Genomic DNA, 19,297 nt, shown 5'->3' on the forward strand with positions numbered 1-19,297 from the left:
GTACTCATAATCTCTTATCAGTAATGAAACAATAGCTTCCTAAATGATCTTCATGCTTCCAAGCTGTCCCTATGTTAATCCATCTACTGGATAACAATCAACGTTACTCCCAGGCTTAGAAACAAACAAACGAACAAACAAACAAAAAACCCTTAAATATCTTCAAGGGTAAAGTCAAAATTCCTTAATTTTACTTTTCTTGTTGTTACAGTAGTTTTCACAATCCTCAGCAACTTTGCCTTACTATTACTGTTTTTAGGCTACCTCCTCACTTTCATTTTACCCATATCAATCTTCTCATATGTTTTTACATACTAACATTTTCAGGCTGTTATTCAAAGTGGTCCTTAATTTTGTATTCTATTTTTAATGTTTACAAATATTTTTTACAATAGATTTTTCCGTCTAAATGAGCTAAGTGATTTTCCACATTTATTTCCAAGAAGAAGATTGCAGAGGTTAAGAGTTTAGTAATGTTCATGTTATAATTCGGTATGAATATAGTTTTGTTGATGGTATGTACACCTAAGGGTATAAATAGGTTAATAGACAAAACAATAAAATAATGAATGAATTATTTAATTCGGTAGCTCATTTAAAAAAAAATTCTTCCCTTTCCTATGCCCTCAATTTGTAGGACACTAAAAAGATAACAATACTATTTTATTATTAACGGTCATTATTTCTTTTTCACCTAGCAGTGTTGGTTGAAATTTTGTGTTTCAAATATGTAATGGTTGCAGGAAATAATGAACTAATTTTTAAAATTAACACATAAAAATTGTGTATATTTATGTTGTATAACATAATGTTTTGATATATGCATACATTTTGAAATGGGTAAATCAAGCTAATTAACATACGCATTACTTCGCATAATTATCTTTTTCATGAAGAAAGCACTTAAAATCTCTCTTAAAAAATTTTAAGTGCACAATATCTTGTTATTAATGATAGTCATGATCATGTACAATTGGTTTGTTGAACTTTTTCCTTCCATCTAACTGTATCCTGTGACCAACATCTCCACTGATCTCCTCCACCTCCCAGTAGCTGATAAACAACATTTTACTGTTTGCTTCTAAGAGAAGTGAACTGATTTTTATAAGAAAATATTCTTTTAAACTGCATATACTCTTAGGTTTGTATTAATAAATTTAGAGCCAAAAAAGCCTATATGCCTTCATATACAAAATATATTCAAACACAGATACATATTGCTGAACGATCCTTTGTCATTACAAATAAATGTTTACGGTAAGGTAAACATATAGAATGCTTAGTCATTAGAAATTGACATTTATTAAGATTTTTGAAGCTAGTGAATTTTGTTTGTTTGTTTTTTTTTTTTTGAGACTAAGTCTCGCTCTGTCACCCAGGCTGGAATGCAGTGGCACGATCTCTGCTCACTGCAGCCTCCGCCACCCAGGTTCAAGCAATTCTCCTGCTTCAGCCTCCCGAGTAGCTGGGGCTACAGGCGCGTGCTGCCACACCTGGGTAATTTTTGTATTTTTAATAGAGACAGGGTTTCACCATATTGATCAGGATGATCTTGATTTCCTGACCTCGTGATCCACCCGCCTCGGACTCCCAAAGTGCTGGGATTACAGGCATGAGCCAACACACCTTAATGAGTAGAATTTCTTCCACTTTTTAACGATGATAACTACTTTATTTTCTATTATCAGCTTTAGTACTTTAAATCAGCATTTAAGATTTGAAAAGTGTCCTTAGAAGTGTTCAATGTATTTTACACCAATGAATTTAGATTTTCTCACACTAGGGAAAAGAGCAAATTAGAATGTATTAACCTATCTTTAGACACGCACTTACTTGTTTTCAAGTGTTTACTACCAGAAATTGTACACTCAAAAAGTCACACAGTATGTGCTTTGCATTTTTTTTTTTTAATCCATAAAGACTCTGCTTCTAGCTGTGAGTTTGAAAATATCTGCCTGGTTCCACTAAATCCTGAAATTATTTCATGGTGCAAACTTAGAATCTGATTGAAGCCCTCACATCAAATATGTTTTCCTTTTCCCACCCATCAAACACTAGCTTCTCTGACATGTGCGGAAGCAGATTCAAATATGTAAACCTGCTGGTATGATTGTTAGTCACTAGTAGTGACTTTGTTCCTCGGAACTTTATTTTCTATAAAACATCCATGTTATCTCCATAGGACTCAGCCTTGGCATCATCAGTCCTCTTGACATACAGCCACATTCTTTCCTGAGGATTTGATCCTTGGAATGACACCACATGAGGTCTTAGGCCACCTGTTATGTGAGAAGATAAAACAAACCTTCAGCACATATGCCAAATAGGCAAGAATTGTCGGTTTTTCTTAGGAAACTCTTTTAAATTAACCAAGTTGAAATTATGTACTCAGAATACAATAAAGAGAAAAACATAAATACTTGTGCAATACCCTCAGGACCTGTGATCATGATGTGGTAGTAACCATGATTTTAGAAAATATTAATTCTCTAGCTTTTTTCCTCTTAAAATTGCCATAGTATATTAACTGAGTCCCATTATATGACTGAATAGTTATATTTACAGTGATGTTATTTCAAGCAAAATAAATACACTGAAGTTGTTCTCTTAAGACTGGGTAATACCCAGTTTTAACATTATTTCACAAAATGTTTAAAGACATGATACTAGATTTAAAGCATGTATAAAAAAAGAAAAGAAAAGAAAAACAGGAACTTGAGAGGAGGAGATCTGGATTCTAAGTTCCATTTGCTTAACCACATGACTTAGGATACATCACTGTTATCCTTTGAACTTCCACCTATCTCATCTGTAAAGTGAGAAAAAGAATATCTCTTCTACATATTTCAAAGCTTTATTGAAAGTATCAAATTGGATAATATATTTGACAGTTGTAAAATGCGATGTGATGATCAAAAATTAAAAAGAAGTACTACTAAAAGCTAAAGAAATATTCATTGTTGAGATACACATTGTATTTAGGCTCATAGGTCAGAAAATGTATTCTTAAAACTTCTGTGACAGCATCTAGTAAACAGTGTAGGTGGCCAGGCAATGCAGATTCCAGGCACTATATATACTTTTTATTCATCATATAATGTAATCTTTACAACAATTCTCTGAGATTACCAATTTCATTAAACTCTCTGATCCTCAACTTCCTAAATGAAAGAGTGCAGATAAGTTGATCTGTTTCAACACTGAGGACCTTATATCAATTCTTATAGTATTGTCAACATTTATTGTGTTGACATGATAATGTGGAGATTCAGATCATTCTTAGACATTCAGGAACCAGAAGTTTAATGGTGGAGGCAAACCATGCAAATGATTTTAACACAAGATAGTATATATGATGAGTTCCTAAAGTGTGTGGCAAGCAAATTTTAGAGCAAAGTGAAATAATTTGTAGGATTAGTAAATAGGTAAGTGTATAGTTGTTAGTTTTGTTTTGTTTTTTTAGATACTCAATTTCAGTAATGGGATATAGGAGATAAAGATTTTTTAAAAAAGCACCTTAGAAACTTTTATAAGTAAAAGGATGCCCTGAAAATTATATCAGAACAACAAACTGAACCAAGTCTCTCCAGGCAAACTAGGATGGAAAGTCACCAAAATAATTAGAGCATTTTGATTTTGAGAAGAAAATAAAATATTAAGTAAATAACATACCCTTAGGTATATATTTTTTATATTGTAAAGGTATGAATTGTTTCCGTCATAAATTTTGTCTTGTGCTAGCATACTTCACAAAGAAATGTGCAATTATCATGATAGCAATTACTTTCTACCCACAGCCAATTAAAAAAAAATTTAGACAGCTGTGAAATCCACTGGCTTACAATGCATTGGATTTAAACTTATTGAACTAGTAAACACTTTATTAGTCAATTATGTCTAATACCATTTTGCCAATTATTCATTTTGGTTTTTATTTTAATGGTAACTATATCGATTTAGAATTCAATTATAGATGTTGTTGCAAGTCATTTGTTCAATTATCTCCTCCAATATATTGGTATCCTATGTATTTATAATTATAAAGGGCCTTGATATATCTGGGGCTTTGAAACTGCAAATTAGGTGACTCTTTTCTTTGTTTCTTCCTTCTTTCCTTCCTCTTTGCTCCCCTCCTTTTAGTAAGATATTCTGTATCATAAAGTAAGTTACATTATTTCAGCACTATGACTTTTTTTCAAGTTATCTTAAAAATCTAATTTATCAGTAAATACACTTTTTGAAAATAATTGTTCTAATATTTCCTGTGCTTGTTTCATGATTCATAACTTGCATAATAGTAAAGTTGCTCAAGATTTGGAAATCTACCTTGCCCACAAATTGACACAAGTTCTCTCCTTGAACACACCTACAGTTTGTGATTGTTTTCCACTTACCCAGCTGATGGACTACCTCTCTATCTCTCTATTTGCATTTACTCTCTATCTGCAGGCTTCACTATAACCTTTCCATTTCCCTCAAATGGACACTTTGTGTGTAAAACCCTTTCCCCCTCCTGTCTGCTAGAATTTTGTGTGTAAAACACTTTCCCCCTCCTGTCTGCTAGAATTTTTCTCTTCACAGCAGACTAGCCTCGTTTCATGGATGATGACTGGCCAAAGTGGTATTTGAAGATAATGACAGATACTGGATGGAGGACTAGACTGAGCTAGAAGCCTGTGATACACAGATGACTTCCAAATGCTTTATTTTTTATTTGTTTGCTTTCCCTTCAATTATCCCACATTATTCAAATATTAATACGAATTTAGTTCAGCCTACAGAAAGCATTATGGAGATTTCTCAAAGAACTAAAAATAGAACTACCATCTGACCCAAAAATCCCACTAATGACATCCACCCAAATAAAAAGAAGTCATTCTACCAAAAAGACAACTTCACTCATATGTTTATCATAGTGCTATTCACAAGAGCAAAATCATGGAACCAACGTAGCTGTCTATCAACGGTGGACTGGATAAAGAATATGTGATGCATATACACTGTGGAATCCTACAAAACCATGAAAAGAATTAAATCATGTCCTTTGCAGCAATATGGATGCAGCTAGAGGCTATTATCCTTAGTGAATTAATGCAGAAACAGAAAATCTAATATCATATTTTCTCACTTGCAAGTGGAAGCTAAGCAATGGGTACACAGGGACATAAAGATGGAAACAATAGAGGCTGAGAACTCCAAAAGTGAGCAGGGAAGGAGAAAGGTAGGGGTTGAAAATCTATTTATTGGGTTCTGTGTTCACTATTTGGGCAATGGGTTCAACAAAAGCCCAAACTACAGCATTATGCAATGTATCTGTGTTACAAACCTGCACATGTAAGCCCTGAATCTAAAATTTTTAAAAAAGAAAATATATTTTTAAAAATGCATTTCAAGTGATTCAACAGACACACAAAGCCAAAAACAGATGCTTAACATAAAGTAACACCTTGTTATATACTCTGGTGATGACAAGAATTTCACATATTGCTAAGGACGCTGAATTAAATAGCATTTAAGGCTTATAAATAGTGATCTCATCTGTAAAACTTATATTAAATAATTCATAGGAAAATTTTGCTCAATTGGTGATTTAGGTCAATAGTTGTTCTCTGACATGTCTCAGAGGCCTAACTATGTTAGAAATTTGTTAATGCTTTTAAAATCTTATTTCAGCCAATGTGGTAAGTTTTATGGTAATATATATTATATTGTCACAGGAAATTAGGCAAACAATATTTTAAAACTATGTATTATTTATTAGTCCTGTTATAAATTTAAAAGCACCACATACTATTAGTTCAAGGGAGTAATTAAAAATACAAAAAATAAACTTGAAAAAGAGTTCACACTTCTAAAAATTTTAATATTTTATTTCAGATGTGAGTGTACATCTGGATGGACTGGACAGAACTGTAGTGAAGAAATAAATGAATGCGACTCTGATCCATGCATGAATGGAGGTCTTTGTCATGAATCTACCATCCCTGGACAATTTGTATGTCTGTGCCCACCCCTTTATACTGGACAATTTTGCCACCAACGCTATAACCCTTGTGACCTACTTCATAACCCTTGCAGAAACAACTCAACATGCTTAGCTTTGGTAGACGCAAATCAGCATTGTATTTGTAGAGAAGGTAAGAGCTAATATGGATTTTATTGTTTTTAAATAATTACTTAATTAGTTTGTGTATTTATTGTGCCTATGGGATGATGGCCTCCTAAAATGGGTTGGAAAAATCCTATGTACATTGTGGGTAGGGGACTATCTAACTTCAAATCCAGTTATAAAAATATATTAGAGAAATGCCCCAAAGGAGTTAATCTAAGAATTAACCATTGGGAAGAGGGAAAAGAGTGAAGCTTTATAGCTTTTTGGCCCTTTTTTTTTCTTTCAGAAGTTGTCTCTCCTTTAATAACAGTTTCTCTTTTCTGAACAATCCTGTTCATGTAGTGTTCATGACAATAGCAGTTAGTTAGAGATGGGCATAGGTATAATTGGGGGTAATGAAATGCCCTATTGTACATTTTCTTCTGGAGCTATCAAAATATTACTTCTTTCGACTTAGATTGTTTAGTTACAATCACATAACTTTGGTGGCTGCTTTGTCTCAAGAGAGAAATCCTATGCAAGAAAGAATGAGCAGTTCAAAAAATACTATTGGAGCTCCTGGATCCAGCCGTATCTGAAGCCAGGATATTTCTGGCTTTCTGGGTCATATCAGCCAATAACTCTGCTTATATCATTAAACTTTCTTGATTGGGGTCTCTTCATATGCAAGTGAAGAAAGTCTTATTAATGCACAGTGGTTTAGGTACATGTTCACTGTTCATGTATCAATGGCTACTCATAAGCAATTACCATCTTCAGTGGAAATGCTTCTGCTCCAAAACACATGGCCGGTTTTCAGAATAACTAGATGTGTCATAAGCATAATATAAAAAACACATTGTGTTTGGAGGTCCAAAACTGCAATTTATTTTCTAATACTCACTGTGGTTTCATGTTTTCCTGCCTCTCACTGGCCCTTAAGGGAGTCTCTTAATAATAAGGATATCACTTATTTACTCTTCTGTTCAAAAAAGTCAGCTTAGATGACATTAGTTAAACAGACATCTTATTCAAAGCTATTTCCATTTGTTTTGCATTAAAACTTCCTTAAGATGTTAATGTTTTTTAAGGATATGAAGCAAGTCCTTGAACCTGTATACATGACAGAAAGTTCTGGGCCTTCTGAAGGATTAAAACTAAAAGCTAGAAAGCCATCAGTAATTGATTTTGCAAAAATAGCATGGGCTTTATAGAGCATATGAGAGAATATTTTCAAGAATGAGACAGGAAAAACAAGATAGAGAAGAAAAAAATGAAAAAATACAAGGGGAGCATTTGATGCCCAGAAAAATTTAGTAATTATGAAGAACATAATTCAAACAAGTAAATAGTTTTCCTTTTAGCAAGCACTGAGAGTGAAACTTGTTGAAAATTATTCAATATCAGTGAAGCTAATTTATTTAGTAGAACAATTCTAAACATTCTACTACGTAGAATATTTTACTTAGCCTACTTACATTTCTAAGAATGTAAGAAACATGTTATTATTTCTGAGAGTATAAGTAGGCTAAGTAAAATAGAAAAAAAATCTCAGAATATAAATATTTATTGAGGAGGCCATAGTATATTTATTCACTTTAGACAAACTTCCTTTGTTTTCACCAGAGATAATTTTCTGCAAAGTGGGCATTGTTTTCAAACCTTAATATTTTAAAAATTCTTTTGCTATTTATAAGTGCATTTAATAAATTTATAAAATATAGTGATATTTCTTTCCTGCTACGGGGTTAGGGAAAGAAAGTTTGGAAACATTTTAAAACCCTCTAGTCATATACTGAATTAGTAATGATATCTGCTGTCCCATTGAACATTGACAAAGATGTCATGGGGAGAATTTAGATTTCACTATTATTAAATAAATGAAATCTTATTTCCCCTTAGTATTTTATTATTGTACGTAAGCCAAATCAGAGCTTTGGCTAGAGTGGCAGGTAAACACCGTGAATTATGTGTTTATTCCTTTGTGATTGTGATTCAGTACAAAGATATACTTGAAGTGCACATCATTTTTTAACTAATTTGCATCTATGTTTTTCTAAACCTAATTGTGGAGTATGTTTCTGTAAATCAGATCTGAATACTGTAATAACGTGTCTTTAGTAGTTTTAAGTTCTGTAGCAGATGAAAAATTAAAGGCTGTAACATTGCTTTTAAAAACCACCTCAGAAAATTCAAAAGTTGACTATGCAACATTTTAGAAGCTTTGACTGGGTTACTTTAATAGCTTTATTTAAAATAGGTTCTATGTCAAAGCCAGTATATTGTTTTTAAAAGAAAATATTTTATCAAATTTAATTCTCACAAGTATCAACATTTAGAACTACAAAGAATTCCAAGACTTAACATCTACAGATATGATTTGGAAGCTCCACTGGATCTCTTTGGAAGTTGTTGATGTTTGTCAATTGACTAAAATAGGACAGGTCGTAAGAGTAGAAATTTAAGGCTTTAGGCTAAGGATTCAGTGTATGTATTTCTGAATTTGTTTTCACAGTTTTTAGTCAGTCTGTAGGGTCTCTCACTAGATAAATATGAGTATAGGTAAAATTTCAGCCAGAGTAACAATGCGACTGTATGTTAGAAAACTATATTAGAAATGACATTCAAATTCACTCTGAAGGACCAGCAAGTAGAATAACTGATACTTTTGGGTTTACATCAGACTGCATGCTTAGCAGGTAAGCTATTTTGGTTAGTGTGATTGAAATATATAGTCAAAATATATATATATAGTAAAAAATGTATATATAGTAAAAATAATCTAATCCTTTTAGCAAAGTAAGCTACTTAAAAAATTATAGGTATAGTTAAGCACCACAACTATTGTGATCCTGCTTTGTGAGATAAATAAAGGGCAAAGCTTCTGTCTTCTGACTAAAACTGCGGTGATTAATTGGGTCTCTATGAATAATGAACATTTTCTACAGGAAAATGAGGAGGCAAAAGAGCATGTGACAGTAATAATTCAATATGGTTATTTTATATAAAATCTTATTAGTTTGGCACAATATCTGTAAGAAAATAGGCACAATATCTGTAAGAAATTAGCTTTAATAAATAGAAAAATAACACACAGGAAGGCACATTTTATGAGATTTCTATAAACAAATGGGTTTTATTTTTGACACCTCAATAGTGTTAGCTTTGATTATTTAGTATGTAATGAATTTACACACCTAGAAACTTATTTTATTGTAACCAACTTTTTTTGCCTCTATAAACTGTACTCCATACACAAATACATATCTATCTTGTAACTGCATGTTGTTAGTGTTCTAGATTTTTTAAAAATATTAACTGATTCAACAAACATATTGATTTCCTATGATGTGTCAAGTCTTGAGATAGGTTCTGGAAAAATTAAACATGGTGAAGATATGCCCTCAAGGAATTGAAAGTTTAAGGGAGAGACATATCAGTTAGTTAACCATTAAAGTACAATGCAGTAAAAGCTTTTGATAGTGACAGGAGGCAGCCAAATGCCTAGACAGATAAGGGTGGGTACCCGGTGAAACATCACCTCCAAGCCAATGACAGTTTAAAGCTTGAAAGCCAAGCTATAAGTTAAATTGTCAGACAGGATTGAGAACTTGTCTTCCTGTTTGGTGCGCTTTCCTCTGATTGATCCCCACCCTTCACCTATTTTACATATACCTGCCCTCTCCTAATTGGTTTTCCACACTGTTGTACCCACCTTTGAGTCTTGTCTTCACTTTAACTTTTGCACACTCACAAACCAATCAGCAAGCACTCCCCATCCTGTGTCTATAGAAACCCCAGACTCAGTCAGTAGAAGATGAGATGGCCTGACTTTGGGGAAGAGACAGCCTGACTTCAGGTTGTACAGGAAGACGACCTGTCCTTCCTGTACCCTCTCCAGCTCCCCTCTCCTCTGAGACCTGTCTTCATCACTCAATAAAATTCTCCACCTTCACCACCCTTCAATCATCTGCATGACCTCATTCTTCTTGGACACTGGACAAGAGCTTGGGACCCACTGAGTGTGGGTACCCAGAAAGGCTGTCCAACCAGCCCTTTGCCCTCCCCGGCGGAGGGCAGCCACCCCATGTGACGAGGAAAGGCACCAACTGAGCTGCTAACACACTGCTGTCTGTGAATGGTGGAACTAAAGGAGCACTGCAAAATCCCCTCTGGGGCTTCAGTGTCACAGGCACCCTGACCTGGGTTCCACCATGTTCCCGCCAAGGCAACACACCTGGTCAGGCTGGGGGCCCGTGTGGAGCTTGCTCCTGTTTCGGCACCTGGAGTGGCCAGCCAGGTCCTGCACTTGCTGGCATATGTGCTCCCTCCCCCAAAAGCTTGAGCATAATGGACCAAGTAGATGGGGCACCCCTCCCACGAGTCTGCCAAACGGGCTGAGAAAAATCCTGCATCACTTCCACATTTATGCCAGAAATATGCACAAGGGATGACAAGTTGTGGATACATAACACTGCTTTCTCATTTCTGTTGACAACTTTTAGTTATGTTTCGCATGATTTATAAGAGTCTCCAGCATATGAAGCCTCAGTTGCCCACAATTATGTGCTCATTAAACCACGGTCTTCCCTGCTTTATTTTCCACTCCGTTGCAATAATTCCTGAGATCTGGGATCACCTCTCAAATAAACTACTTGTGAGAAAATCATTATCTCAGACTTTTTTTTTTTAATTTTTGGAACAACCCAAGCTAAGACACATAGTAAATTCCATTCCCATGGTAACTATGATTTACCCAAGTCTGGGCATGCATGTGAGTGGAATATTGGCATTCAGACCCCTTCTTTAGAGTTGATGCTGAGAGAAGAGGCCTTCTCTTTCTGCCAGATGTTTTCAGTCAGTACAGACAACTACCATGTTCTCTTCATGTGGAGATGATCTGTATATAGTAGGATAGAAGTGTTTGGGGAAGGAATCCTGGCAGAACTTACAGTTCTTTCTTCAATTTTGTGAACTGTCTGGTATCCCTCTCAGCTCGGTTACCAATATATCTCACTTCTTAACTAAGTTCATGTTTTTATTTATATGTTTATGGCCATTAGAGTAATGGCTAAAACATATAGTGAAGGCAAAGAGTTAATTAAGTGGGAAAGGTTGAATAAACTGGTTTCAACTTCAAGCTGGTAGAAATCAAATATAAAATATATCACTTGAGGGCCAGGCACAATAGCTCACACTTGTAATCACAGCACTTTGGGAGACTAAGGCAGGAGGATTGCTTGAGGCCAATAGCTCCAGACCAGCTTGGTCAACATAATATCTCTACAAAAAAAATTCTAAAAAAATTAGCAGTGCGTAGTGGTTCATGCCTGCAGTCCTAACTGCTCAGGAGGCTAAAGCAGGAGAGATCACTAGAGCAAAGGAGTTTAAGGTTACAATGAGCTATGATCACACCACTGCATTTCAGCTTAGGCAACAGAGCAGGACCTTGTCTCTAATAATAAAAAATAATAATAATAAATACCACAAAACCACACGAAGATTAAGAAGGTAAAGTCGACTTCAAATGAAATGCATGAGAATGTGTGTGTTTGTAGCATACAGTAGAATTATTATGTTAGCATGTGTGTGTCTAGCCTAGAAATATATGTCAAGAATTAAATAATTTATTTTCTAATGTTCTTTTTATGAATGGTTCTTTATCTTTCTACTTTGAATTACTCCACTTTCTCAGTTTATAGGCAAAAAATTACCCTATCAAATACTTCTTAATTTAATGTAAAGAGCTTAGTTTCTAAAATAGCTACTTTGTATGTCTTCAAGGTGAAAGGAACAGAAGTTTCCTTAATGACAGGATTAAAATGTGGCAAAGATGCCTTGCAAGGAGCTGTAGTGAGAGCAGAATCAGATCATTTACATGTGCTATTGATTTATAATTGGGATCCTACGCTTGATGGAATTGCAGTATCACGGGAGACAAGTAGTTGCATTTAAATGTGTCTATTACTCCAGTATATAAACTATCATTATGTTAATTCCACATTAGCCAAGGTATACAAGTACAAACACCAAATAAATGTGTCATTTGACAAAATAGTTTGTATAAATTAGAAATTACTCCTGTTGACAATTAAAAACATGTACCCATGTTGTAGCACATACCTATTAAGGTTAATAGCTGTAGAAATTTGAATTTAGAAAATTCCTTAAAGAAAATACATACATAATTAAACATAAAACATGTTAAATATTTATTACATTCTAAAATATTAGCTCTTCTTTTTTTAAGTTCACTTTAAAAATAGATGTTAAAAATCTTATTAGAGACTATTGGAAATATTAGTTCTGTATATTCATATTTCATAGTTTTTAAAGTTAAATTTAAAGAATTTCTTATATTGGTTCATTATTTTAGAAAATGTTAATATTTGAATACAAATATTTTTAAATAAAATAATATTTTTTAAAAAAAATCTGACTTGCTAAGAAAAACTTCTGAGATTTTTTTTGTTTTCTTTTTATCAAGCTTTTAAATCCAGAGAAATTAGATTATTTAATTAAGAATAAATAGAAATAATACATTTAATACTTTTGAAAGAAAAACATTTTTAAGTGTTTGAGTTTTTATTTAAAAATATATGATTTTTAACTACCTTGTGTGAATTCATGCTATGGTATACACTAGTTTTTTTCCCTATTTACATTCATTTCAAATTACTCCAGCTAATACGAATTCTGAAGTGGAGATTGTTAAAATATAGTCGTGAATGATAAAATGCTATGTAAAATGATTTTTATGAAAATTTCATTATTGTACTCTGTTCCATACATTACCTTCTAGAGCATAAAGTGCAAAAAGGCTGAATTTGTTAGAAAAGAGAAAATATTAAGTGATTTAAAAAAATAATACCTACAATCCAGACTGATTTAGATCTTAAATTTGAGCAGTAGGCTTTAAAAATCAATTTTGTGTATTTTGGAGGAACGAGTGCAGAAGTATAAAAATATCATTTAGTGACCATTCGTGTGTATTTGTTATAGCCATACACGGACGAGACAGTGTAAGAAAAGGATCAAGACAGTATCCATTTAAGAAGCTTCACTTTTATGCATGTAAAGATCCTCCCTGCAGTTAACAAAGTACGGCCAACTGAATAGTTCTGAGTAGGAGTAAAGAACAGGGGAACAGCATAAAATTAGTAATAATAAACTTTCTGTTTGGGCAGTTTCTTACCTATAACTTCATATATTCAAAACAAGTACCTTTCACAGAAATGAATATCAACTTCTAACACTAAGGATTATAGAATATGTAGTTTGGGATTAAGTATACAGTCATGTATTGCTTAAAAATGGGGATATATCCTGAGAAATATATCACTAGGCAATTTTGTTGTGTGAACAACATAGTGCCCTAACACAAACCTAGATGAGATAGCCTACTGCATTTATAGGTCCATTATAATATTTATAGATCATTGTCATTAGAAATGTGGTCTGTCATTGACCAAAATGTTGTTATGCAGCAAGTGACTGTATGCATACTTCGCTCTTAAAATCCCCAAAACATAGGCTATCTCAGCAAAGCTTTGCTTTATATTGAATGCAATCCACATGTTATGTTTTCTCCCAATGTCTGCTGCATTTCGGCAATCTCATTTCCTCAACCCATTGACATATGTTGCTAGCTGGTAACAAAACTCCATCTTAGAAATGTCAAACTTAATAAATATGACAAAATCACAGGAAACAAGGTTATCCTGTGAGCTACCCAAGGTCCTGGGCCCTGAGTGTTCTGATTCATCAGCACAGCTGAAATCATGGAGGCTCACTGGTGCTTCTTTATAGCCAGTCAGTGCCCCTGAGTTCCACTGCCTCAAAAGAACATTTCTAAGAATCATTTTAGTGTCAAAATGCCCTGCCTCCCAGAGAAAACTAACCAGACTTAAAGTAGAAATGGTGAAATGCACTCAACTTTCTCAATTTTTAACTTGTGAAAAATCTAACCTCAAACAAATACTTAAAGAATTAAACATCTTTTGAAAATAGAATCTAAGTTGTTTATATCTGTACTATGGCATTTACAACCTAAATATAGAAAACAGCAATGGCGATTGAAGAATGATGAAGCATGTTGGAACAATTACAACTTGCTCACCTAAAATGAGGAGAGCCATAATAACTTGGAAGTAATTCATTTTAATTTTGTTCCTAAAGCTGAGGATACAACACCTAGCGTATGAACGAATTACAAAAATGTAACTTCAGAGATTCATTTGCAGGCTCTGAGAATTGAGTAAGAAAAATAAGGCAAATTAAAAATATTGCTTGTCCTTTTGGCTTAGGATTGACTTGGCGATGCGGGCTCTTTTTTGGTTCCATATGAACTTTAAAGTAGTTTTTTCCAATTCTGTGAAGAAAGTCATTGGTAGCTTGATGGGGATGGCATTGAATCTGTAAATTACCTTGGGCAGTATGGCCATTTTCACGATATTGATTCTTCCTACCCATGAGCATGGAATCTTCTTCCATTTGTTTGTATCCTCTTTTATTTCCTTGAGCAGTGGTTTGTAGTTCTCCTTGAAGAGGTCCTTCACATCCCTTGTAAGTTGGATTCCTAGGTATTTTATTCTCTTTGAAGCAATTGTGAATGGGAGTTCACTCATGATTTGGCTCTCTGTTTGTCTGTTGTTGGTGTATAAGAATGCTTGTGATTTTTGTACATTGATTTTGTATCCTGAGACTTTGCTGAAATTACTTATCAGCTTAAGGAGATTTGGGGCTGAGACGATGGGGTTTTCTAGATAAACAATCATGTCGTCTGCAAACAGGGACAATTTGACTTCCTCTTTTCCTAATTGAATACCCTTTATTTCCTTCTCCTGCCTGATTGCCCTGGCCAGAACTTCCAACACTATGTTGAATAGGAGCGGTGAGAGAGGGCATCCCTGTCTTGTGCCAGTTTTCAATGGGAATGCTTCCAGTTTTTGCCCATTCAGTATGATATTGGCTGTGGGTTTGTCATAGATAGCTCTTATTATTTTGAAATACGTCCCATCAATACCTAATTTATTGAGAGTTTTTAGCATGAAGTGTTGTTGAATTTTGTCAAAGGCTTTTTCTGCGTCTATTGAGATAATCATGTGGTTTTTGTCTTTGGCTCTGTTTATATGCTGGATTACATTTATTGATTTGTGTATATTGAACCAGCCTTGCATCCCAGGGATGAAGCCCACTTGATCATGGTGGATAAACTTTTTGATGTGCTGCTGGATTCGGTTTGCCAGTATTTTATTGAGGATTTTTGCATCAATGTTCATCAAGGATATTGGTCTAAAATTCTCTTTTTTGGTTGTGTCTCTGCCCAGTTTTGGTATCAGAATGATGCTGGCCTCATAAAATGAGTTAGGGAGGATTCCCTCTTTTTCTATTGATTGGAATAGTTTCAGAAGGAATGGTACCAGTTCCTCCTTGTACCTCTGTTAGAATTCAGCTGTGCTGGAGGCATCACACTACCTGACTTCAAACTATACTACAAGGATACAGTAACCAAAACAGCATGGTACTGGTACCAAAACAGAGATATAGATCAATGGAACAGAACAGAGCCCTCGGAAATAACGCCACATACCTACAACTATCGGATCTTTGACAAACCTGAGAAAAACAAGCAATGGGGAAAGCATTCCCTATTTAATAAATGGTGCTGGGAAAACTGGCTAGCCATATGTAGAAAGCTGAAACTGGATCCCTTCCTTACACCTTATACAAAAATCAATTCAAGATGGATTAAAGATTTAAACGTTAGACCTAAAACCATAAAAACCCTAGAAGAAAACCTAGGCATTACCATTCAGGACATAGGTGTGGGCAAGGACTTCATGTCCAAAACACCAAAAGCAATGGCAACAAAAGCCAAAATTGACAAATGGGATCTCATTAAACTAAAGAGCTTCTGCACAGCAAAAGAAACTACCATCAGAGTGAACAGGCAACCTACAACATGGGAGAAAATTTTCGCAACCTACTCATCTGACAAAGGGCTAATATCCAGAATCTACAAAGAACTCAAACAAATTTACAAGAAAAAAACATACAACCCCATCAAAAAGTGGGCAAAGGACATGAACAGACACTTCTCAAAAGAAGACATTTATGCAGCCAAAAAATACATGAAAAAATGCTCATCATCACTGGCCATCAGAGAAATGCAAATCAAAACCACTATGAGATATCATCTCACACCAGTTAGAATGGCAATCATTAAAAAGTCAGCAAACAACAGGTGCTGGAGAGGATGTGGAGAAATAGGAACACTTTTACACTGTTGGTGGGACTGTAAACTAGTTCAACCATTGTGGAAGTCAGTGTGGCGATTCCTCAGGGATCTAGAACTAGAAATACCATTTGACCCAGCCATCCCATTACTGGGTATATACCCAAATGACTATAAATCATGCTGCTGTAAAGACACATGCACACGTATGTTTATTGCGGCATTATTCACAATAGCAAAGACTTGGAACCAACCCAAATGTCCAACAATGATAGACTGGATTAAGAGAATGTGGCACATATACACCATGGAATACTATGCAGCCATAAAAAAATGATGAGTTCATGTCCTTTGTAGGGACATGGATGAAATTGGAAACCATCATTCTCAGTAAACTATCGCAAGAACAAAAAACCAAACACCGCATATTCTCACTCATAGGTGGGAATTGAACAATGAGATCACATGGACACAGGAAGGGGAATATCACACTCTGGGGACTGTGGTGGGGTAGGGGGAGGAGGGAGGGGTAGCAATGGGAGATATACCTAATGCTAGATGACGAGTTAGTGGGTGCAGCGCACTAGCATGGCACACGTATACATATGTAACTAACCTGCACAATGTGCACATGTACCCTAAAACTTAAAGTATAATAAAAAAAAAGTATTGCTTGTCCTGAAGACTACCTGGTCTGCTAGCCACTTAAGTATGGTAGCTTACTTACAATTAGTGTTTCATAGTGTGTGATCATTCCATCTTTTAAATGTTAACCTATCATTGTTGTTATGTTTTAAATACATTTCTTTTAGATATCTTGTAGTTTCTTCTGTTATTTAGTCTGCCTCTACCTTTAAATTGGCGTTTTTAAAAATCATATTTAATATAACTTTTGATATGTGTGGCTGTAAATACACCTTCTAGCTATTTGTTTTCTATTTGTTGTATCTGTCCTTTGTTTCTTTTTCTGTTTTCTTTTGGATTAAGTAACTTTTAGTTTTCCATATTATATACTACCAAAGAGGCAGCCAGATTTTATAAGGTGTAACACCAAGCTCCCTGTTAAATTGCAACGGGAGGCAGGTTTGCGGTTTGATCCAATGGTAGACACCACAGAGAATGGCATTGACTGTGGCATGGTATGATATGAAAAGATGAAATAGGTCAGTCAATTCCGTGTTCTATCGTGGGAATCTGAGTGAGAAAATACCGAGGGAATTTTTCATTGAACAGTAGGTGCTGAAGCTGAAATGTCATAATATAGACATAGAGACCAAGAAAGCTGTGCTATATCACTCGCATGCCAACATTACAAGTGATTTGAAACTGAACATGCTGAGATATTTGTGATAGAAAGAGAAGAAAAAGTGATATGAGAAGGATAAAGGACATGTACTATAAAAGGCAGACAGCTATTCCTGGGTAGCTAGACTATGCTTCCCTTTAAATGCTTCTTAGTTCCAATTCCAGTCTATGTGTATGCAAACAATGAATACAGTTGTCTTAAAGTAACCTGAATGACTCTTTGTTCCTCAAACTAAATTAGCCTGATTGCATACTGACATTTAGAATATTGTATAATGTGGCTGCACTTATTTAGTGCTTGGTAATATCACTTAAAAAGCAAAGTAAAGCGAAATCTTGTTTCTTACATATTTGAACTAGTACAGAAAAAATATTAACAAGAAAAATGGTTTTACACATATATTTTATTATACTTAGTTAATATATAACCATAGAATAGTTTAACTGTTTATTATAAATATTAATATATTTCATTGTATTTTAAAAAGTGATATCATGCAGGTTTTTTCTGACACAAATGTGTTGAAATAATTGCAACTGTCTTGTTTATCAGCCTGTATAATTTTCTTTCATGTTCTTTTTTTTAATATAACTGGCATGTGTTTAAATGGATGACTGATTATGTAGCTATGAATCAAAATAATTTGTTTTCTTTGAATCACTTGGATATAAAAAGCAATTAAATAATTTGCTTCATCTGCTAACTGCCTTGAATAAATTTGATCATTGAAGCTCAATTTTACTTTAAGATTGGTCATCACATTAATTCATTTGCTTTCCAGATCATTTCAATTCTTCTTGTTCAAACATTTAAATACCTTAAAACAACAGCAACATTAGCAACATCTCTACCTTCTCAGGGGATTTAGTGGAGTATTCCTCCCTTGAGTATTCATTTAAACTCATTAATCTAGAAACTGGCATGTTTTTATGCACACATTATGTGAAATGGAGTTTTATGAGAAGCTTGAGATTAATTATTTTCTTTTTCCTTTTTTAACCTCCATTATGAGCGTATTCTTTAGACTACCACTGATTCTGATTTTTTTACTCTATAACAAGGATTGCTCATCCATACTCATCTCATACTCTTTGCAGAATTTGAAGGTAAAAACTGTGAAATTGATGTGAAAGAGTGCCTCTTCCTTTCCTGCCAGGATTATGGTGACTGTGAAGATATGGTCAACAATTTCAGGTACAGAAAACTTAAAGAGTATCTAGATACATGTTTATTTGTCTAGATGTATACAGGTATAGAATTTTAATTGGTGAATTAAGCACCAATTATAATTATTAAAAACTTGCCATGCTACAATTAGTTGAAGCATTGATTTTATACATCTATACTAATGGAGTTACTAAATTTTTTGTTTAAAAGGTGTATTTGCAGACCTGGGTTTTCTGGATCTCTGTGTGAAATTGAAATTAATGAATGTTCCTCTGAACCTTGCAAAAATAATGGAACATGTGTGGATCTGACAAACAGGTGAGAAGCTACTTTTTATTAAATTAATTATTTGATATGTGTAATTCAACATGTAATAAAGTGAGCACACATGTGCTCATTATGTAACTAAGGCAGCTGATCACCACTGATACATTTGTGCTTGTACCAGGACATCCTCATTTGTCCCATCCAATCACTTATGTCAAAAATCTCAAAT

General features: G+C 34.3%; 1 protein-coding gene across 1 annotated transcript in view; it reads left to right on the plus strand.

Moving 5' to 3' along the window:
• Nucleotides 1–19,297, plus strand: part of LOC129144370 (protein eyes shut homolog) — a 494,497-nt gene that overhangs the window by 379,135 nt on the left and 96,065 nt on the right. The window contains exons 7-9 of the mRNA XM_063813140.1: nt 5,878–6,137; nt 18,732–18,828; nt 19,012–19,119. Of these exons, the coding sequence (XP_063669210.1) occupies nt 5,878–6,137; nt 18,732–18,828; nt 19,012–19,119 (465 nt within the window). The remainder of the gene's footprint in view (nt 1–5,877; nt 6,138–18,731; nt 18,829–19,011; nt 19,120–19,297) is intronic.

The sequence above is a fragment of the Pan troglodytes genome, chromosome 5 (assembly GCF_028858775.2).
Source record: "Pan troglodytes isolate AG18354 chromosome 5, NHGRI_mPanTro3-v2.0_pri, whole genome shotgun sequence".
In the NCBI taxonomy this organism is placed as follows: domain Eukaryota; kingdom Metazoa; phylum Chordata; class Mammalia; order Primates; family Hominidae; genus Pan; species Pan troglodytes.